The 23,238-nt window shown below is 44.0% G+C and overlaps 2 protein-coding genes across 2 annotated transcripts in view; one reads left to right on the top strand and one right to left on the bottom strand.

The window, feature by feature from the left end:
* LOC147620772 (5'-methylthioadenosine/S-adenosylhomocysteine nucleosidase-like) overlaps window positions 1-14,647 on the top strand; it is a 33,259-nt gene extending 18,612 nt beyond the window's left edge. Inside the window, exons 5-8 of the mRNA XM_086825042.1 lie at window positions 13,447-13,521; window positions 13,612-13,686; window positions 13,924-14,016; window positions 14,175-14,647. Of these exons, the coding sequence (XP_086681168.1) occupies window positions 13,447-13,521; window positions 13,612-13,686; window positions 13,924-14,016; window positions 14,175-14,372 (441 nt within the window). The 3' untranslated portion in view covers window positions 14,373-14,647. The remainder of the gene's footprint in view (window positions 1-13,446; window positions 13,522-13,611; window positions 13,687-13,923; window positions 14,017-14,174) is intronic.
* LOC147620773 (uncharacterized) lies at window positions 5,969-6,656 on the bottom strand. The gene has a single exon (XM_086825507.1). The coding sequence runs from the start codon at window positions 6,620-6,622 to the stop codon at window positions 5,969-5,971; it is 654 nt and encodes a 217-aa protein (XP_086681633.1). The 5' UTR covers window positions 6,623-6,656.
* Window positions 14,648-23,238: the final 8,591 nt, after the last annotated feature.

Below are 23,238 nucleotides of genomic sequence, written 5' to 3'. Positions count from 1 at the left end.
CCCAGGATGAGGATTTTGGCAGGGTCTATGATTAGATGTCTGAGGGTCAGCGGCATGATCATTATACTCTCAGGGATGGCTTTTTGTTGATGCATGGTAGACTGTGTTACTAGGCAGTTACGACTCAAGGTTATGATTGAAAGTCATGCTCCATCGTATGCAGGTCATAGAGGAATTGACGCTCAGTAAAGGCAGTTAAGGCTTTCTTTTATTGGCCGACCTTGAGAAGAGATGTTGATGCTTTTGTTAGGCAATGCATCGTATGTCAGAAGGTGAAGTATGACCGTCAGAAGACACCAGGGTTACTTCAGCCTTTACCTATTCCAGATAGACCATGGGAAAGCATTGCCATGGATTTTATATTTGATCTTCCGAGGACCCAAACGGGGAATGATGGCATTTGGACTATCATATGCAGGTTCAGTAAGCAGGTTCATTTCATTCCCGTGCGTAAGAAGATCAAAGTTGATCACATGGTGAAGTTGTTCATGGCGAACATCTTCAAGTATCATGGCATGCCTTCGTCTATCATCAGTGACCGGGATCCACGGATGACGAGTTTATTTTGGAGAGGATTGTTTGACAACATGGATACAACTCTCAAGTTTTCATCATCGTTTCATCCACAGATAGATGGGCAGTCGAAAGAGGCTAATTCCACAGTGTTAGATCTTCTCAAGTGTTATGTGTGAGAGCACAAGCAATAATGGGAGAAATATCTTTCTTTGGTGGAGTTCGCTTATAACAACACCATCCATACCTCGACGGGCAAGGCGCCTTTTGAGATTGTGGAAGGAGGGAAGAAGGTACCACCCATTTAAGATCTTTGAGGTTGACCAGTATGTGGAGAACAGGGATGAAGCTTATAGGAGAATTAAGTTGGCACTCCAAAAAACTCAGCAAAAGTAAAAGAAGGCAGTAGACCGTCACAGACGTGCATTGGGTGATTGGGTTCTTTTGCGATTTGAGAAAGCTAGGCTCAAAAAGATGAAGGGTAAAGAGCGCTTATTCCCTAAGTTGAGCATGCACTATTATGGACCTTTTCAGGTATTGGAAAAGATTGGTGAGGTGGCCTATCGTTTGAAGCTACGAGATCACTGGAGAATTCACAATGCATTTCATGTGAGTCTACTTAGACCTTTCCGTGGGGATGTGCCTGAGGATGTATCAGATGAGGCTTAGCTGGAAGTTGAGGAACTTGATGAGGTTCTTATTCCAGAGCCGATACTGGCACATAAGAAAAGAAAGGTACGAGGTAAAGTTTCCCGTCGCAATCTTGTGAAGTTCAGGACTATTACTACACCATTGGTTTGCAGTGAATGTTGTTACATATGCATGGCTTAGAGAGATTGGGACGCTGATCTTGCCATATTGTACATTTCACTTTTAGTTGGATCACATGGCTGATAACTTTCTGTATTGGGCAGCCTTTGTTATCAATGTGGTTCCGCTTTGGATATCTTGTTGTATCACCAGATTGCAATCAAGGACGCTTGCCATTTTTCAAGAGGGGGGTATGTCATGACCCTGTGAAATTGGTGCAGCATAAGTGTGAGCATGGTGGTCGGTGAGCAAGATAAATATTTAAAGGTTCATATTTGGGGCAAAGGTTTATTGACCTATGTGTGGACAACCCCAAGTGTGAAGGGGAACCAATGAATTAAAGTTCATAAGGTTTTATAACCTTGGGTGGCCCCTAGGAAAGTTTTAAAACTTTAAATGGGTCCCTAGGTCATTTATGTGGGGGGGGGGGAGTGGGGGGTGGGTGGGGGTTTACTTTACTTTTGGAGTACACGCCTCTCTCTCGCTCTCTCTCTATCTCTTGCTTTTTGGAAAAAGAGTGCTGGAGGGGGCAGCGTGGAGTTGGGTTTTTATGAGTAAAACAGATATAGGTAAGCTGTGCTCCTTTTATGCTTGCTTTTGGAGGGACTGTAGGCAGGCATGGCTGATTGGAGGCCTGGAAAAACAGTTAGGAGGAGCTCCACGCTGCTGGTCACAAATCGCTTCTTGGAAGGAGATACAGCCGGGGACAACCCCAAGTGTGAAGGGGGACCAAGGAATTAAAGTTCATAAGGTTTTATAACCTTGTGTGGCCCCTAGGAAAGTCTTAAAACTTTAAATGGGCCCCTAGGTCATTTATGGGGGGGGGGGTGGGGGGCGCTACTCTACTTTTGGAGCACACGCCTCTCTCTCTCTCTCTCTCTCTCTTATCTCTTGCTTTTTGCAAAAAGAGTGCTGGGAGGGGGCAGCGTGGAGTTGGGTTTTTTTGAGTAAAACAGATATAGGCAAGCTGCGCTCCTTTAATGCTTGGTTTTGGAGGGACTGTAGGCAGGCATCGCTGATTAGAGGCTTGGAAAAACAGTTAGGAGGAGCTCCACGCTGCTGGTCACAAATCGCTTCTTGGAAGGAGATACAACCGGGCTGTGCTGCAGAGTACAGAGTTACTGTCGGGCTGTGCTGCAGAGAACAGAGGTACTGTCGGGCTATGCTGCAGAGTGCAGAGTCGCAGCCTAGTATTTGTTTATGCCTTTTTCTTGGGATGTGAAAGCGAGCTGCTGTGCGGCGCTACAGGGCAGAGACACATGCCTATTGCTCTCTCTCCCTCTTTAGCTCCTGGAAGACTGGTTGGCTGCTGGCTGCAGAGCATACAGGCGCCTATAGGTTCTTCTTATTCTCTCTCCAATGCTTTTGGCAAGAAGCTGTTTGTTAGCTGAGAAGCGTGAACTGTAAGAGGGGAACACAAGGCTGGACAGCAGGTTCTCTCATTGGTTTTCTCTCTCCCGGCTGCAAGACAAGAGGACAGGACAGTACGGGGCTTTTCCTCACGTCTTTTCTCTCTTGTGGAAAGTGACATAAAGACTGTAAGTTTCTCTCTTCTTTGTGAGCACTCTCTTTTCATTGGCTCGTGATTGTTCTGGAGTTGTTCTCTTTGGCCCTTTGTGAGAGGAAGGGTTGGCTGGAAACAGGGCAAGATTGTGGGCTGATTTGGAAGAGTTTGTGGACTGTTTTCATGGCTGAGTTTGTGGCTATGTGCATGGTTCAGTCCGATGCATATTCAAGGCCTCATGGATGCACTGACTTAGCAGAGTAGAGGAGATAACAGTATGGTGTACTTGGGACACAAAGCTGTGTAACCTCTATGCTAAGAGGTCTTGAGAATTGGCAGATTGGACTTGCCAAGATACGAGCCATGAATGGCCATGTTGTAATCATCTAAAACTTTTCCATTGAAATTGAATAAAGATATACCGAAAGGGGCGCCAAGCTTTGGGGCCAACAGGTGTCGTTCTCTTTCTTGTGTTGGAGCACTTTACCTCCTATTTTATTTGTTTATTGGCTAGACTACAATTGGATCGGGTGACTGCTAGTCTACCGCACTTTGGTTTCTACCAGAGGCCGGTTTCACCGACGGCCCGGATGACTACCATTCGCACCGTTCTTGCTCTTGCAAGTCATCATAGATGGCCCGTTTTCCAGATGGACGTCAAGTCCGCTTTCCTGAATGGAGAGCTTACAGAGGAGGTTTATGTTGATCAGCCGTCGGGATTTGTTGTTCTAGGTAAACGGGATCAGGTGTACCGGCTGAAGAAGGCTTTTGTTGAAGCAGGCTCCACGGGCTTGGTACTAGCGGATTGATGAGTTCTTTCAGAAGCTCGGCCTGCCCCATTCTCATGCAGATTCGAATCTTTTTATCGTCCTTGAGAGGGGGTTGATTGTTATCATTGTGGTCTATGTTGATGACCCCATCTTTACAGGTTCTTATTTTGTGAGGATCCGTTGTGTCATGGATGCTTTGGAGATAGAGTTTGAGATGACGGATTTGGCCTTCTGCATTATTTTCTTGGGTTTGAGATTTGGGAGACCTCGAAGGACATTTTCTTCTCTCAGCAGAAGTATACACGGGAGATTCTTGTCAGATTTCAGATGACTGGATGCAGATCAGTATCTCCTCCTATGGATACTAGTGAGAAGCTTTCTCTCCTTGATGCTTCGCCAGGGATTGATCAGGGACAGTATTGGGTTCTCGTCGGCTGTTTGGTTTGGTTGACCTACTCCCGATTGGACATATATTTCGCAGTCAGTTTATTGAGTTTTTTCTCATCCAAACCCGGTCAGCAGCATTGGCGGTGTGCTCTCAGAGTTCTTCGGTACTTGTGTGGCACTCTGGACTTTGGCATCTTCTATGGCCAAGGATGCACTCTTGTTGGATGGTCTGATTCAGATTGGGCTGGAGATCTAGATACTCGGCGTTCGACCACTGGAGCAATAAAAAGCAGCCTATTGTCCTCTATCGAGACGGAGTACCGTGCGGTTTGTTATGCTGCATGTGAGGCAATTTGGTTGCGGAAGCTCGGTTTGGTTTGGTTGACCCACTCCCGATTGGACATATATTTCGCTGTGAGTTTATTGAGTTTTTTCTCATCCAAACCCCGTTAGTAGCATTGGCGGTGTGCTCTCAGAGTTCTTCGGTACTTGCGTGGCACTCTGGACTTTGACATCTTCTATGGCCAAGGATGCACTCTTGTTGGATGGTTTGATTCAGATTGGGCTGGAGATCCAGATACTCGGTGTTCGACCACTGGTTGTGTTTTTACACTCGGGTCTGGAGCCATTTCATGGAGCAGTAAAAAGCAGCCTACTGTCCTCTATCGAGGCGGAGTACCGTGCGGTTTGTTATGCTGCATGTGAGGCAATTTGGTTGCAGAGATTATTGAAGGAGCTCGGCTGTCCTCCTACCGGATCTACTCTTCTATGGTGTGACAATCAGAGTTGCATCGCCATCGCCAAGAACCCTGTGTTTCATGCTCGTACGAAACACATTGAGATTTAGTATCTATGTTGGTGAACGGGTTCTTGCTGGAGATTTGCATTTGGAGTATTTTCCTTCAGCGGAGAATGCTGCAAATTTGTTTACCAAGCCGGTTTCTCAGGCTTCCTTGGCTCCTCATCTTCGGCTTCTCGGAGTTTGTTCAGCATCTGGTTCTGAGAGGAGCACTTTCATCCCCAGTTTTTGCCCATTTCTGGTGTCCTTTTGGTCCCTTTTGCATGGCCCTTGATTGTGGGCTGGCCACCCCTATTTTACATATTTTTCTGGGATTTTTCCCAGCCCTTTTGGTATTTTCCCAGTCGGCCAGCATATCAGCCCCAGTCGGCCAGCTTATCTGCTCCAGTTAGCCAGCTCTCCCCATCTATAAATAGGTGGGGCTGACCTCTCACTTTTCATTCAGTTTTGTACATATTTTGCTCCCTCACTTATGAGCATAGTTTTTCCATACGGCAAATGCATACGGGTATGGAAGTGTGGAAAAAGTACGGTTCACACCCCCAAGAAATTCCATACATTGGATACCATATGGCACCCTAAATTTAAGGAAAAACATGCTACATATTACACAAAAAACCAAAGAAACTTGAAACTCTAAAGATTTTGGGATTAGAAAAAACATAAATGATGTAGAGCCTTGCAAGGCCAAATTACCCTTAGTGTATTTTTCCAACAATGTCATCCATCCATCATGCACCTCTGAGTCACTATCTTGCTTTTTTCCTTTCCATACAGGGTTAAGATATAGCCAGAGCATGCAATGGTGTGTGCATCATTCCCCATCTACCAATGCATAGATCTTTGATCTCTTTTATCTTATTGGCCTCAATGCCTTGCATGTTTTGCACTTGCTCTACCATACGATCTATAAGCTCATACATGAGGCCCATGGTGGCTCCTTCCCTTTCAACCAAGCGGAGAATCTTCAAAATGGGAGCACATAGCTTGACAATGGTTCTTGCCTCTTGCCAAAAAGATGCAAAGAACACAATGTCTGACACCTCAATTGCATGAGGGGTTTTTGATGCCTTTATTTTTTCAAATTATCATCAATCATCAGCTTGCGCACACCCTGCATACATCTCTCATCCAAGAGAGTAACCAGCATAATAAAAAAGTGGGCAAACCGAGTTGGAGAAGGCTTCACCAAGTTCTTCTTGCTGAGTTTTCTAAACAATGCCAACACTGTGGACTTCCTTGACCAACATGTCCAATTGTCTTCACCATCTCCAAAAAGTAAGAACTTCTCACTTTCCAATGGGGGATATCCTCTGCATAAAAGAATCTGCGCACTGCAATGGTTGCTTGCTTTCGTGCTTGTACATTCCATGCATTTACCAACTCCCCCTTCCCTTTAGACATCTTTCTCTTCTTACATGATGACCCAACATTTGCACTACCGCTAACTTGTGCACTTCCCTGTGTGCCCATTGATGCGGACCCTGCACCCTGAGATACATCTCCACCCATATCATCCACCAAAGCATCCACAAAAGCCTCTCTGCCATGAACACCGCTACGACTGTCTGCATTCAACGTCTTGCAAACATCTTTAACCTCTTCTGATACATTTGCGCAAGGTTCCACACCATGGCCAACCAAGCCCAAAATGTGTGCCCTAATGCGTAGTGGGCCTCCATCCCATTGATGAGGGCAATAATTGCATTTACAGGTGAATTGCCCTTTCCCAAGGGCCTTTACTTGGATCACATATTGCCACTCCGGACGCTTGGATCGACCCATATGTAAAAAGGGTGATTTAGACAGAACTTCGTTAGAGGTTGAAGAGGCCGACATTGGGCACAAAATTCATGTTTGAACAAACTTGACTCTTGAACTTTGAAATATGAACTTTGAATAGGGCTCAGAGCCTCAAAGGGAAGGCACACAGTGTGCAGTGCACACTTGTAAGTTGTAACTTTGTAAGTGTGCGGCACATCCCAATGGCCCAGCAGCACTGCTCGCGCAGAGTCGCGGCTCGTAGCTCAAGTCTCACGAGAGGGGGAAGGGGGGGCGAAGGACCAAGGTAGAAAAAAGGTGCATTCTGCCAGGCTGTAGTATGTACTGAGTACTATGTAGTATATTGTACAGCGTACATACTACAGTGTTCAGGTCACAATAGTCCACCATTGGGTATACGCAACAGCAGTCGCGCAGGGGAAGTGTCAAATCTTTGTCGGTGCCGAGCGGACCAAAAACCCAAAAAGGCCCAACATTTAGGGCACCGTACGGTATATCCAAACGTACGTGTACGGACGGGGACGTGGGCAAGAGTATGGAATGTGAAACGGACGCGTTGGAAAAAAACCATGCTTATGAGACATCTTGTGTCTCTTGCTTGGGACTGTTTTGCGTCAATATATTCAGCATAGTTGCTCCATATCTCTCTCTCTCTCTCTCTCTCTTGCACTCTCTATTCAGCACACTCTAGTGCCCCTTTGCTTCCGCTTTGTGCACTCTTTCACTATGCACTAAGGATGACATCTTTGTAGCTGATGACGGAGGAAAGATCTTGATGTTGGCTTTGCATGAGTGCGGTCAGCCATTGAATGACACAAGATAAGCATGAGAGGGTTGCCGACAAGCATAGAAGAGAGGTGGACATCAAAGAGAATGATTGGGTATTGCGAAAATTCGAGAAAGCAAGACTCCATAAGAGGCCAAGAAAGGAGGGAGCATGCCCTAAGCTCTCTACTAGGTATTGCGGACCTTTTAAGGTGATCAAGCAAATCACTGAGGTTGATTTTTGGCTTGCATTACTTGATCATTGGAGGATTCACAATGCCTTTCATGTGAGTCTATTGTGGAAGTATGTGGGGGCTAGAGCAAAAGAGCTTGTCATAGAAGAGCTGCCAGAGGTTGATGTGCTAGAGGAAGTTCTTCAACCTAAGTAGATTGTGTTTTACAAGGAGAGAAAGTTACCTGATGATAAGCTTTCCAGGCGATACCTTGTGAAGTTCAAGATCAATGCAAAATGGGTTGATGAAGACTACTTCAAAGATTACTCACAGCTTCTTCAGGCCTATTTGGAGGCTTTTTAATTGAGGTCAACTGTTTAGAAGCCGGGGGGGATGTCACCATTTGGCCACCCAAGTAGAGTCTTCCCCTATTTCGCGCCAAGGTACGGGAGGCTAGGGAGCTTTGTGTCGCCTGTACTGAGGCCAAGACTTGGTACCTACTAGAGGTCAGACCTTGTGTCACCTGTAGTGTGGCCAGGACGTGGAACCCATTGTCAAGGATCCTAGTTTAGGCTTCCCATTGAGCCAGTTCCGTGCCCGGGAAGACTTGCTATCTACAGGTTCCAAGAACGGGAGATGTATCGATTGCATAATGCATGTGCATGCATCTCTGTTTGCTTGAAACTGATTTCGCGTGACTGCCTGCTATGACTTGTCCAGTTCGTGGGCAAGGGATGTTAGAATATGCAGCGGAGATGAAGACAAGATCTGAAAACACAAAAGCAAGTGCACTGTAGAAAAACACAGCAATAGAGAGGGAGAGAGAAAGGCGTGTAACTTTGCTATATACACTAGGAAATCTCGAAATATTGAATACAAACTGTGTGGGGGCAAGGGGCCATTTTATATGGCCCCTATGAACCAGTCGGCCATTAGAAAACCAGCCGCCGACAGCCCTCTAAAGGTCACCCTGCAGCATCACTCGGAGAGCTACTCATAGTCGGCCAGCACACATGGATCAGCCAAAAGCCACAGGACAGCCTCCCACACTAGAATAAAACAGGGAAAAATATGGAGAGTGGGGAAAAATGAGAAAACACCTAAATCGGGCAGGCACACCCACAACAGAGGCCCTGGTGTAAATATACAGACAGGAGATGACTGCTAACACCCCCTCTCAGCTCTTGGATGTGGAACCAACCCTAGTGAGTTGGAGTGCCGCTGGAGCATAGCCTAAGGTAGAGACTTCGTGAAGAGGTCTGCCACATTGTCCTCCGTCGAACAATAAAGAAGCAAGATGTCACCAGCCAAGATCTTCTCACGAACAAAGTGATATTGTATCTCTATGTGCTTGGTCGAGGCATGGAAGAGCGGGTTTCGAGCAATAGCTATACAGCTCTGGTTATCGCACTGGATGACTATGGGTTCCTTCTGTGGAAACCCAGTCTCGCCAAGCAACCTCCGCAGCCACACCACCTCTCAAGTAGCACCACAAGCAGCCCGGTACTCTGCCTCTGTCGATGACAAGGCAATAGTTGGTTGCCTCTTATTGCTCCATGAAACCGCTCCTGAGCTGAGGGAAAAACTGTAGTCTGATGTGGATCCCCTCGTGTCTGAATCTCCTCCCCAATCTGAGTCACTCCATCCTTGGAGTCTGACTCCATCCATCAATCCCCCTCCTGTGTAAAAGAGTCCAAGATCCTTTGTACCCTGTAGATACCGCAAGATCCGCAATCTTCCGTCCTAGTGAGACTTCAACGGCGTCCGCATGAATGAGCTCAATAGCCCCACAGAAAAGCTCAAGTCCAATCTGGTGTTCAGCAACTAGATCAATGAACCAACCAGCTTTCGGTACAGGGAGGTATCAACTGGCTCACAAGGATCATTCATTGTTGGCTTCGTGTTCGGGTCCATCGGCGACGTAATAGGCTTGCAGCTCTCCATCCCAAAGACCTCAAGCAACTCATGAGAGACAAAAAAATCTCCTCTGGGTCTGCCAGATCTCCAATTCCAAGAAGAAGTGGAGTAAGCCTAAGTTGATCATCTCAAACTCCTTTGACAAGGCAGCGTTCGTCACTCGAATGTGCTCCACATGACCGCTGGTGAGAATGAGATCATCCACATAAAGGATGATTAACATAACCATGCTGTGTTCCTGAAAGAGATATAGGTTGGGATCTGCAAACTGATCTCTGAAATCTAGTCCGAAGAAAGAAGGAATCAATCTTTTGATTCCAAGCCTTGGGAGCCTGTTTAAGACCATACAGGCCTTCGTTAACCTGTAAACCATCCCTTTTGATCTTGGAACCACAAAGCCTGGAGGTTGCTCAACATACACCTTCTCTTGCAGGTCACCATTAAGGAACGCAGATTTGACATCCATCTGATACACGGGCCTCCTCTGAGAAAGAAGCAAGGGCAAGAACGGTCCGAATCGTGGTCATCCTCGCTGTCGGTGCAAAGGTATCCTCATAGTCGATGCCTAGGCGCTGAGCATAACCCTTAGCCACAAGTCTGGCTTTGTGTTTGTCCACCGACCTATCTGATGCATATTTTGTCTAAAGACCCACTTGACACCAATGACTGACCGTTTTGACGGCCTTGGTACCAACTCCCAAGTGTTCTTCTTCTCGATGGCATCCAGTTCTACCTGCATGGCTTTCCTCCAAGTATCATGTGCAAGGGCTTCCTTGACGGAAGTGGGCTCTTTGTCCCGCATGATACGAGACATCAAAAGCATAGTTTACCTGTAAAAGCTCCGCTGAATGACTTTTATCACGGACTCTGTGCGATCTTCGAGGTCCGTCCTCTGTGGTCCATTCAGAGGGAAGCTCTGTGACACCCGACTCCCAAAGGGTGTCCACTAACCACCTGGGTACTCGAACAGAACGCGGAGCTTCCTGCTGCTGCGGGGGGCTCAACTCCAGCTGCGGGCTCAACCTCTTGAACTGACTGTGGTTGTCGAGCTGGAACAATAGACTGGGAATCATCATCAGAATCCTCTGGGTCTCCAAGAAGTGGTGTCTTATCAAGAGTGGAAACCGGAACATGCTCATCAAAGATCACATCCCTGTTGACAACAATCTCATTCCTCTCTGGATCAAACAACCTATATCCCTTGGAAAGAGAGTTATATCCCACAAAGATAAGTTTTTGGGACTTGGAGTCGAGCTTTCCCCTTTGCTTCTTCGGAATGTGAACATACACATCGTTCCCAAACACACGGAAATGGGAGACATCAGGTTTCCTGCCAAAATATGCCTCAAAGGGAGTCATGTTAGGTACTGAAGTTGTCGGAGAGTGCTGTATATTAAGGGCAACATACAGAGGAGTGTGATCTGATTCTGGTGATTTGGATCCAATGGAAAAAAGCATTAACAAGATGAAACGCATCAAGGCTGACCAAGGTGTAATCAAGCACACTGAATCCTCCGCTTGCTGGATAACAAGTAGGTGTGCATGTTTTTGGGAATTGGCGTGTCCCATTCAAAACCAGCATATGTAATCCATTCACTAAGCTTCGCATTGCTCTACTGTGTGAGTTTACTACTGTGTCATCAGAGCATCTATGCCACAATGGATCTATGTCAATCTCCTCCTCTTTGTTAAGCTCATCGTGTACAATGCGCTGAAATTGTGATTCTTCTATGCGTGCATTCATATCCCCTAAAAGCATGACATGTCCTTCCTTCCCAAATGCTACCACATCCATGCATAGGTCTCCAAAAGGGTCTGAGGGATCTACCTCATACCGTTGGTAGTATGGTGACTCAGTGCGGTATCTAGCAACCTGCAATATGAAATGGAGAGCCTTCCATTTTCACTTTAATCCAAATGAACCTTTTTTCTCTTTGCATACATCAATAACATCCTGCAAGTGTTCTTCGTAAATACATGCCACTCCCCCTTGTCCCTGATGACCTGCATGTGTCTGATATATTGAGTGCACTACATATCCTGGTATGTCAGGAATCTTGCATGTCTCCCTTTCCCATGTCTCCGCGAGAAAGGTAACATTGGCATCTTGTAGAATATCATTCAGCCCAACGCCCTTATGCCAAGGGAAACCTCTACAGTTCCAAAACATGACTTCAAGGGCTTCTTGGTCCCATGGGCCACACACCCCTATGCAACAGACTCCTTGATAGCCTCCCTTTGCTTCTTACGTGCTTTGTACATTTGTCTCCTTTCCTCTTGTTGCTTCGGTGTTTGATCTTCCGTTACATAGAAGGTTGTTCCCTGCAAATATACTTTACTGCTGTCCAATATGATTGCTCTTTTATGTGTATCCATCATTGTGGAGAGAGAGCGAGTGAGAGAGAGGGGGGGGGGGGGGAGACTGTAGAGAGAGAAGGAGAGAGAGTCAAAGGTAGAGAGAGATGATTGCACGACTCAATAGTACTTTGATTCATATGTGGTGAAATACACCAAGTACATGCTTTTATAGGTTGCAAACCTTACCCTTTGACTCACATAAATCACATACACATATAAGCATATGGTTCCATCCACCATAGCCAAGCCTTTGCTGAACCCTTGCTGTCTTTTAATTGGTAGCAGAGCCTTATCTTCCTATGGTCCTGTCCGCCTGTGTACACCAGCCCACTCCGGCTACATCCTCTGACAGCAGCATGATAGCACGTCACTTCATCATTCTTGCCAGGCGTACGCTGCGCCATCTGCTGTGCAAATCTACGTCACTGGTCCACCGCCGTTTGTAGTGATGCACAATGACACTCTTACACAGTCCCTTTTCCCACTCGCTTCTTCACTCGCCCCTCCTGCACACCTCTACCAGCTCAGCCACCACCACGTGGCCTTATTAGCTTAGCCTTTAGCCCTATTATGTGGCTTATTAAAGCTACATGCGTGCCCCTTTATAAGGCTTATTAAAGCCACATCTGCATCCGTCATTGCAATTTGAGTTTAATGTTGTGCTATGAAAGATCCTATTTGTGATTGTTCTCTTGTATACACTCCACATTGTGTCCTCTTAAAATTTGTAAATGGGCCTGTTTGGGTACCTACTCGTAGTCAACTTGTTTGGATTGTTTGACCACCTGGAATTTCCTGAACCATAAAAGCTCCCTTCAGAGGAGCACACAGGCGTGTGGCTTTGCCATCTATTGTACCAACTTTAGTAATACAATATTATTCTCTATCTTTGTTATTGTGCAATTTGAGTTTTAAAGTTTTGTGCTATGAAAGATCCTACTTCTTGTGACTATTCTCTTGTATACACTCCATCTTAATTTTTTGTAAATGGACCTGTCTTGGGTACGGCTACTCCTAGTCAGCCTATTGGGATTGTTTGACCGCCTAGAATTTCCTGAATTTGGGACTCTAATTTGATGCTCTTTTTTCCTGTGTTCCTTAGGGCATGAGAAGCCACTTGGTTGCCTCTTCTATTGTCCTGCCACGATTGCCTTTAAACAGCTTGTCTGTGACATGCACCATCCTGAGACAAGGAAGCAGGTGCCATTGTTGCATCGACCTGACTTTTTCTTCATAATCTGCAGATCCCTGGTGTGCCTGCCAACATTGTAACTTGAATTCTGATCCTACTCAGTTGTCTGTTCCCTAAGGCATATGCACATCACTGTCAAAACTCAAGCATGCTCATATTGCTCTGCTGAGTTGTCTGCTCCTTAAGCATGGGCATGTCCTTGTCAAATCAGTACGCTGCATTGTTGTTGACTCAGGCCTCCACGCTTCTGTTTGACATGTGGGATTTGGAAACAGCCAATGATCTGGTGTTTTGTTTTGGAAAACGGGTCACTGTTGCTGTGGTTCTAAAGGACATAACAAGTGCCCTAATGTCTATGAAAAAGTCCATACTTGTACATAACAGGACTGTGGACCTGATTATTGCATGCTTTATCTTGACTAATCAATGGGTACTTGATATGTTCTGATAGGATTTTGTTTCACTGTGCTGGATAGGCCAAGGGTGCAAAGATAGGGGATGCTTTCATAGCAACGGAGGTAGCCAATCATGATCGAAGAATACCGATACCGGTATGTATCAGCTGCAATCTGATTGTGCTCGTATATCATGTCAAAGATATAGAGAACCATTGTTGCTATAATAGGAGCTTATTTTTGCAGATATTTGATAATTATGGTGTTGGTGCTAAATCAGCTACTCCGACACCAAATCTAGTGAAAGCTCTGCAACTGAAGGTCTTCACAACTTTTCTACTTGCATTAAGGCTTTTGTGATCGTTCCAATTTGAGTGAATTAGGTTCCAAAAAAAGAACAGGTTGGTCTTGCTCTTTTTTTGGGGGGGTGAGGGGGTGGGGTGTTGGGTTGTGTGCCTGTGCTTTCTGCATGCCTTAGAGAGTTCTTTGGTGTTTTTGGAGAAAATTACTTTGTAGAGCTTTGGTGAATAAATAGTTGGAGGAATTATCTTGTTCCAGGAAGGCAAGTTGTCAACTGGTAATTCGCTAGACATGACACCTCAGGATGAGGAAATGATCAAGGCAAATGATGCTTCTCTCAAGGACATGGAGGTATGTTTGAACAACTTACAGTAAACGTGGTCTGTCTGATATTAAAATATATAATTTACCATCGGGTGCCAATTTCAGTTCTTTAGAGTGCCTTTCTGGGAGTGAAGTAAGTATACAGAGCCCACACTGCCTGGCTTACGGTTGCTGTGTGTTTTTAGGGTGCATCTGTGCTCTATGTTGCCAGTCTTCTGTCCGTACCTGCTATGCTGGTAAAGGTGGTCTCTGACATCGTGGATGGAGAGAGACCTACTGCAGAGGAGTTTTTAGAGAATCTCTCGACCTCGTCTCTCGTGCTACTGAGGACCTCGACACAAATACTGGAGTTCATGAAAGGAAAGCGGTTAAGTGATTTGTAGAGCTGCACATAACACCCCTTATACGTTGTGTGATCTGGACTATGGATGAGACCTGAAAATTTGATAAGTACCCCATACATTTTGCATAGCATCCATCTTGTGAATACAGGAAGGTTTAAACAACTGATGTATACAAACTATACCCAAGTAATAATGTGGTTAGACATGAGGGAAGAGATAGCTTGAACTCTTTGGTCTCTCAATCAGTAAATCAGAAGAAATTTTTGTATGGCAAATGTCCTTACTAGGAGTAAAGTAAGGATTACATAGCGTCTGGTAATTGTGCACACACCCCCCCCACTTCTTCTTCCGCCCCGGGCCCCCAAAACAAGAAGAGCCCGTCCTTGCATCTTTGATAGCAACCAAGGACAGGTTGTGTAAGGGTCGTTTTCATGAAAATAGATAATTGTGTTTTGCACTAAGTAGCTTGAGACTTCCATTTTCCTTACACTTTTTGTCACTATGCCAGATTACAATATTTAATGTGGTATTATTTTCTTTCATGTTTCTATTAAAATATTTTCATGCATTTGATCTGTTTGGCTCTTTATTGCTTGCCTTACCCATGGATGAATCAGCTTTTTACCTCTGGAGAAGTGATAGAAATGACAGTATGGTGTTGTGCCTTTAAACTTTGTTTTACCATGGTGTGCCTAGTCGATGATGTTGAGTGCATGTTTGTTTAAATACATAACAAAATGAGCAAAAAAACAAGTAGTCTGGATAAACCAATTTTGTTTACATAGGAGAGAATTACATGGAAAAGAGGAAATTATGGTGGGGTGTCATATATGACAGGAATTTGAAGCTGGCCAGGCTCGGCAGAGGCCCCATTCATAGTTTTCAGGGTTAGCAGGTTACCTCCTCCTCTCTCTCTTTGCTTCTTCCTGTGCCTGCCCTTTCCCCTTTCCCTTTCTAAAGATTTTTTCCAGAAACATTGATGACTGTTGAGCTGTGCCTATGGTGGGCATATGGAGAAATAGAAATTTCATGTACTGGCATGAAACTTTGACCTTTTTTTAAAAGCATGTTTGCATACTCAAGCATGCAGCCTTGTTTCACTAGCATTTTTTCTTAATGTTCTAAACTCTTTTTATGTCAATAAAGACACTCCAAGTTGATGTTTAGTGGAATGAAGGGATGTAATGCATGAAAATATGAGTAATCACCATGTAAACATGATGCCTAAGTGTGTTTAGTCTCTCACACCAAGAGAATGGAAATAGCCTTCCACAAGCCAAGAAGCCATGAGCTCCAAGAAACATGAGTTTCCATTTCTAAAAATGATCATCAAAAAGTTACAACCATGGGCCAAGCCCCCTCTTTTATACCTGGACTTGTCCCCATTATTAATCCTATTTAATAAAGTTCCTACTTTATTACAAACCATCCCTTCCCAAAGATTTTGTCCTCAAAATCTATAATGTGTACAATCTCCAAATATGAGACTCTAATGTAATCAATGGGAAGTGGTTGAGAGTCCTCAAGTACATCCAAAGCACATATGCAATGAAAATCCGGATATACACAAGTCCGCCAAGCTCCAAGTCCAAAAAGTATGAGTGAGACTGTTATGACAGTCCTTCTAGTCGATGAAGTACCTTGAAAATTCTTCATGTAAACTCTATAAAATGGGCTGGAAATGATATGTACACTCAGCCATATATGTCCCACATCATGGTCTTCCATTTTGATGCCGAATGAAGCTTGTTGGAGTAGAAAAATAGGCCCAATAGTAGACCTTTCCAAAGCTGTCCAGAAATTACAGCATGTATAATCCTCCTCATATTACCCAATTTGCTCAAGTAAATCATACCACTTGGCCAAGAAAATCATCGACAAGTAAGCCATGTTGTTGGGCATAGTCCATTGATTGCCAAGTAGCCATATTCATGGGTAATTGTATCCATTTGGCAAGGTAGTTTCAGCACTCTAGGCCCCACCAACCTTTGTGTGCTTGGGTCCTTGCAACCCGTCAATACATCTTGTGAGATAGAGCATATGCAAACTGAAATTTCTGCATTGGTAGGCATGTCTCCATCCACAAGATTTTCCTTAACTCACCCTCCCGGGTCAAAAGGAAACTCACCATCCTCATGCACTTCATCATTGCAATCCTCCCATTCCTCAATGTCATGAGAGTCATACTTGTTCTCTTCTTTGTCCATGAGGATCATAGTGATCACCATCTTCTTTGATTTGCAAGCATGCCCGGGTGACCACCTCTCTTTGCACTTAAAGCATAGCCCTTTGCTTCTCAACTCCTCAATGTTTTGATCATCCATTCTTTGAATCTCCTTGAAGTGTTGAAAGGGCTTCTTCGTAGGATCACTACCCTTTTTGGCATCAATATGCACTCCATCCTTTGGCTGTCCACTCCCACATGATGTAGGAAACCTTGGAGTAGAGGATGGTAATGTGGAGGTAGGATCCTTCCCAAGGTTACAAGTAGTAGTGGTTGGTTTGGGTGTGTCTATGGCGAAGGTCATGGGCTGAGACCTCTTGTACTTTGGCTCATAAAGTTCGGCTAACCTCATAGCTTCTTTGAGAGAGCTAGGCCTTTGAGCCGACACATCCGCCTTGATGAAATGTTCAAGCCCATGCACAAACTTTCTCATCTTCATGTCTTCACTCAAACCTTCCACATACATTGAAAGCTTCAAAAACCTCTTGATATAATCTCTCACCATCATCCCCTTTTGAGAAAGCTCATACCATTCTTCATGGTATCGATCAAGCACTAAGGATGAAAGGAAGGCCAAGTTCATCTCCCGCTTTAATCCTTCCCAAGTTGATGGCGTGTTCCCTTGTTTGACCATATACCTCCACCATTGATGTGCATAATCTTCAAGGTGTAAGGAAGCAAATTGTACCATATCACGCTCACTTTTTGGGTAAAGTTGGAAATAAGTGTCAAGCTTAGTAGCCCACTCCTCCAACTCTTGCGGAGATGATCCATCACCTTTGAACTTTGATAGTGAGACTTTGTCTTTGACATCCTTAGAAGCTGTGTAGGATGGGTTGTCATGTTGGGTAGAGGGTTTGAACCTTTGCATCTTCATATACGATTCCATGAATTGCGCAAAGTCTTTGTAGTCCCTCTTGATGTCATTTGGTAACTCCATCCACTTCTCATGAGCATCCCTTTGTCTTTGGGCAAAGGACAATTGGTTCCAATCGAGTACCACCTCTTCATCAATCATGTGCATATTGGAATTAGATGGACCCGAGTGAAAAGAAGAATGAAACATGTCCTTGACAAGGGGCCTCCGTGCATCCGCCATGAATCCAAAAGTAGCATTCTTGGTGGCATGCTCATGCATTACTTTGGGAGAAACCTCTTGTGCCATAGGTAGCTTGCCTTCCCTACGGCCTTCAAAAGCTGTCCCATATTGCTTGCCTGCATGTGAAACACCATGACCACTATCAAATGAAGGTTGGCTCATTGGCCGAGCCACCCTCTCTTCCAAGACTTCCATCCTTGTGGCCATAGTATCAAGTCTATCATTGACCTCCACCCTTGTAGCCATCGTGTCCATCTTCGCATTCATTTGCATCAGCATTTGCATGATCGAATCGATGGGGATGGTATGTGACGCTTGTGGGGTGGGCTTGTGGGCACTTCCAACATTCACTTCTTCATGCACTTCCCTTGAAGTATGCCCACAAGTATCTTCCGGAGCATCTAAGATTCCTTGCTCCATAATTGCTTCTTCTCCCTCTACCTCGTCGGGAGTCAAGGTGTTATGCTTTGGTCGCCCTCTTGTCCTCGTTCCCATGGAAAGTATCGGTTTCAAAGATTTGGCTCTAACTTGAGGTAGGGATGTCCGATTGAAGTGGTCTAGAGCTTGTTGGAGAGCTAATGACGTGTACTAGACCACTATACAAAGACCCTTAAGAGGTGAGAAGTGATACTATTCTCTGTTTTAGGGTTTACAGGGTTATAGGCTGAAATAGTATTTTGAGCATAACTTGAGCTAGAAATATCCGAATGCAAAACTTCTTAGCTCAAATCGAAGCCCTCGATGAGTACTACGAGCCTATGTGATTAGATCTTGAAGACCTTAAAACCCCTATGACTGAATTAGGGTTTACTATTTCTGCAAAAACCCTAATTTCTACCCCAAAGAGATATCGAAACGGAAAGGTTAAGGGCTCGTTGGGTAGCTCTAAGGAAGCACTAAGAGCTCGTATGATCACCTTTAATTCAGTCCAAAAGGTTTGGGACTGAATTAGGGTTTTGTAAATCTGCAATTTTCTTGCCCAAGTGACCCTTTTGTGCCCCCAATGATCCTTGCTTGTTCCCGCACCTTTGTTAGCACCTTTTGCACTTCCTTTGCATCCCAAGGTCTGCAATTAATGTTTCACCAACCTCAATTGCCATGCATAGTCAAGATTTTGGAAGAATTTCGCCATAGTCTCCTTTGTAAATGGAGCCAAATCTCAACTGAAAATGCAATTTCTGAAATCAAAATACAATGCTCTTTGCATCCCACAATGCCATGAAAGCTCTTATGCAATCTTTGTCCATCAAGGCATTAGCAACATCCACACAATATGATGGAATAGGGGGCCCCATTGCCCAAATGCATCCATAAAGTCGATGTGAGGATTGTTGAGGACGCGCGTTGAAGCTTGCCGATCTCCCGGCCAAGCCCTTCTCACCCCTTCACCAAGTTTTCCTCCAAGGTGAAGGTTGAGGCCATTTCTTCACTCCGTGTACCTAATCCCTCTTTGTACCGCTTTTCCAAGGCAATCACGGCACAAAGAGTTCAAGACATTCTCCCCTTGGCCTCTCCAACCAATGCCAAGGTACCCTCACACATTGCTAGATTCTAGAAAACTTGAAGTGGTAGCAATGGTGAGTGTAGGTACAAAAATGATGTGAATGTAATGGAAGAGATCACTTACAAGTATATGGCATGACTCATGCCATTTACAATTTTCTCATGAATCAATACGCATGAACTCATGCTCATTCTCCTCACTCCAAGTGTTCACCATCCATCAAACAAATTCCAACATCAACAACATCCAACAACACATTGACACTTGTGAAATATGAGTTCAATCCCCCAAAATTGATCCAAGAGCTATGCTTTCTTATGCCAAAATGCAAGTCATAGCATTGAATGGCTATGTAGATGATTCAAGGCATCTATGTGGCATAAAGATAAGCATGAATGGCTCCCAAAAGCATTGAGTAAACTGATACTCCATCAATGGCATGCCAATTGAATCAAAGTGAAGAGAATCTCCAAAAATATGATCTATGAATTGGCCAAGCTCATGTGGAATCAATTCCTTTCACCATTGCCATCAATAATGCATGGAGAAGCAATATTGGCATGTGAATGGTCAAGCTTTAATGGTTAATTTCTGAAAATTAGGGGAATTTGAATGTGTCCAACCCTAATCCATTCCCAAGCTCCACCAAATGCTTCAAACTTGCAAGAAATTGATCATACCACTCACCAATGTCATCCGGAAAGCTTCAATGGTAGAAAATGTTGAAGAAGCCTCTTGTTGAAGAAAAACGTAGCTCTCTTTTGCTCTGAAATTTGCAGCCAAAATACATCTCCCATGTGCTTGAATAAGGCTTGAAAATATGCTCCAAACAAGGGCTAAGAACCCTATTGCCTAGCTTCCATCTCTTGAGGTAGTAGAGCTAGGTACCCTAGCTCTCCCTCCACATCTTTCAACGCCGTTTTGAGGCGGCAGCCTGCAGCAGCCCGTCGCCCTCCTCTTTGCCTCCTTCATAAGATGAGAATGCTCACAAAGATGCCTATGAATGATGTACAAGCTTAGCAATTGAGAGATATGGTTCATGGAAGGTAGATTAAGCTCAACTTTCAGCCATGGAAGAATGAACAAAAGCTCCCAAATCTTGAGAAAAAAAATTAGCAAGAAGAGGCTCAAATGAAAGATCTCAATGAGCTCTACAAAAACCCTAAGGTTTGGCATCAAAACGGGTAAAGGAAGAGCATCCCATGGCTATGGAAAGCTTGAGGAAGAAGAAGATGATTACTAATCATGATTAACAGAAAAGTTAATTGCAATTAGTCACTTGCCCTAAGTTTTGGCCCGACTGCCCCAAATTTTTGGTCCAGAGGCCCAAAATTTGGTCCAAAAATGGCAAAATTGGCCAAAATCACTCAAAATTCAAGCAATTTCCATGAAATGCTCACCATCTCCATGAGATTAAGCAAGATTAGAGAAGATTTATCAAGAATCACTCAAGGATTACAAGAAAATGAAAAAAAATTAAAAGAAACTCAAATTTTCAAACAAATTTTCCCAACAACCCATGCATGCCCATGATCAAAATCAAGAGCTCTGATACCAATTGGAATGAAGGGATGTAATGCATGAAAATATGAGTAATCACCATGTAAACATGATGCCTAAGTGTGTTTAGTCTCTCACACCAAGAGAATGGAAATAGCCTTCCACAAGCCAAGAAGCCATGAGCTCCAAGAAACATGAGTTTCCATTTCTAAAAATGATCATCAAAAAGTTACAACCATGGGCCAAGCCCCCTCTTTTATACCTGGACTTGTCCCCATTATTAATCCTATTTAATAAAGTTCCTACTTTATTACATTTAGTGAAGTATCTCATTTTGATTTTGCATGTTTGCAAATTAGACTTTGCCCTCCATTTCAAGCAAAGTGATCAACTTTATAATGGATTGAGGGGCCCTATAAGGCGTTTCACTCACATGGCAATGAAAAGTTCAACTGAGGTTGCAAATAAGTAAATTAAGACCTAAGTTCACGTGCTGTTTTGGATTGGTGTAGTTTTTTAATAGTTACAAGATCTCTTTAACCCTTGATTTGAAAGGAATGGATCATAAATGATTTGTGTTTTGTGGGTATAAGTTATTCTTTATTGTGAATATAATCTATTTCTCATGAGAACAACTACAGCAAGAGCTACTTAAAGATTTAAAGAAGAGCTTACATACTAAACCTAAATCTTATGACCTTATCCAAGTTTGTGTACCAGTACCTCTTCTTCTTCTTCCAATCATCTAGTTTGCAGAATTTGGCATCAGCCTTCGGAATTGAGCATAGCTTTGGCCATTGTAGAGATGCTCAAGGTTATCTAGGTAAAGCATAAGCAAAGTTGCAACTCCACACCCAATAACTCTTTATCTTGAAAAATCCATAATGTAGTAGCTCATCATAAGTTAAAATTAGCCAAGGCATGAAAAGTTCCTTAAAATGTAGTTTTTTTTTTTGGGGGACCAGGAATCGATAGTTTAATGATATTTTACATGGCTTTAAAACCTTTGGTTTGTATTTACCTTTCTTCTATACCCCCTATCAACAAGTAATCCCAAAAAGTGTCAGCCTAGGCACATTTATGCATTTTTATAGACATACACAAGTGTTAGCGTAGGCACATTTCTTGAACTTGTTGCTCACAAAGATGATATCCTATTACTACATCACTTTTTCTTGGTTGGTATCCTATTATGTTCATGTGTTTAGAAAACATTTGATGGTGATAGTCTCCTCAAAATTTCATGCTCAAGCTATTACTGATGCATTTAAGCCACTATGGTTTTTTTTGCTTCCACTTGTAATGTACTTATGGAGTATACCGTATTTAAGGCTAGGTGGCTACACTACCCATAAATAATAACTATCCATACATATTAATTAATTAATGGACGAGCCCCATTAAATAATTAATTAAGGTTAAACCTCATCACATTATTTAAACCTTAGGAGTCTCTCTCTTCGTAAACCTTCCCTCCCTCTCTTCGCAAACCCTCCCTTCCTCTCTTTGCGTTGCACCCTCTCTCTCTCTCTCTCTCTCTCTCTCTCTCTCTCTCTCTCGTTTGCTCTCTGGATTGGTTAGCTCATGGAGTTGTTATTCAACACGTCTTGTGTTCGAATCTCACTCCCGTCGGATAGATCATATTTGGTCTCTTGGGATTGTTCCTACGACGTTAAAAGAGCTTCTTCTTCTTCTTCTTCTCTCTTGTGAGGGATTTGGTCCTCTCTCCAAGATCATTGACTTCGAGGACCAGCGTTGCCTAGGCCTCTTCCTGCTTGAGCTTCGTAGATGCACCCTACCCCCTCCCTCGACAACCAACCATCACCAATTTCTTCTGGATCCACGAGTTGGAGGACACCGATATAGTGGATCTTCACGATGCTTTGTTTTAAGGTGGTTTCTAGACGATTCTAGAGTTACCTCGGATCGAGCCTCTGCACTATAGTGTACTCGACGCCCCCGGTCGTCGGCCACGATCACCTCATCAGCTCCAGATCTAGGACATGCTCCACCACCATCGAGCGACCTTTCCACGTGACATAGTTGAGGGAGACCTCTCGGCCATACTCATTAGCCCCATGCTTGATATTTTGGAGAGTGGTATACCATCTACTTGGAGCTACTGCTGCTCTCATGTTTCTATGTTCTTAGTATTCCATAATGAGTTTCTATGGACAGTCAAGTTTTGTATCACCCCAATGAGATAGCTATGTCTCATATGTTTATGTTTTCTTTCTGTTTTATATTCCATTCCATGATGAGATATGCCATGGACATTATTTTATCACTTTGGTCTCATAGGCCTATTGGGTTTTTAGTAGACGCTTATTATATCTTTCTTTCTTTCTCCTCCTCTCTCCGGAGACGTTAATACCTCTCTCTCTCTCTCCCCCAGCCCTTCACCCAAGCTAGCATACATCATTTGTTGGATCACATTATTTTTTTAAATGTTGCAGATGGCCATCTTTCTCTGACTAATTGCAAAGCACAAAACTGCAGCGATAGAAAAACGTCACAGAGGTGCAGGTCTTCACAAAGGCACAGGTGTAAATTTAGAAGGCAGGGTGGGGGATTTTAT

Source organism: Cibotium barometz, chromosome 31, assembly GCF_041138505.1.
Source record: "Cibotium barometz isolate CiBa-2024 chromosome 31, ASM4113850v1, whole genome shotgun sequence".
NCBI classification, from domain to species: Eukaryota; Viridiplantae; Streptophyta; class Polypodiopsida; order Cyatheales; family Cibotiaceae; genus Cibotium; species Cibotium barometz.
The sequence above is the reverse complement of the archived record's forward strand: the minus strand, read 5'-3'. Positions and strand labels throughout refer to the sequence as shown.

Coding starts and splice junctions, on each gene's coding strand:
- LOC147620773 (XM_086825507.1), bottom strand. CDS start 6,622: ATGTCGGCCTCTTCAACCTCTAACGAAGTTCTGTCTAAATCACCCTTT.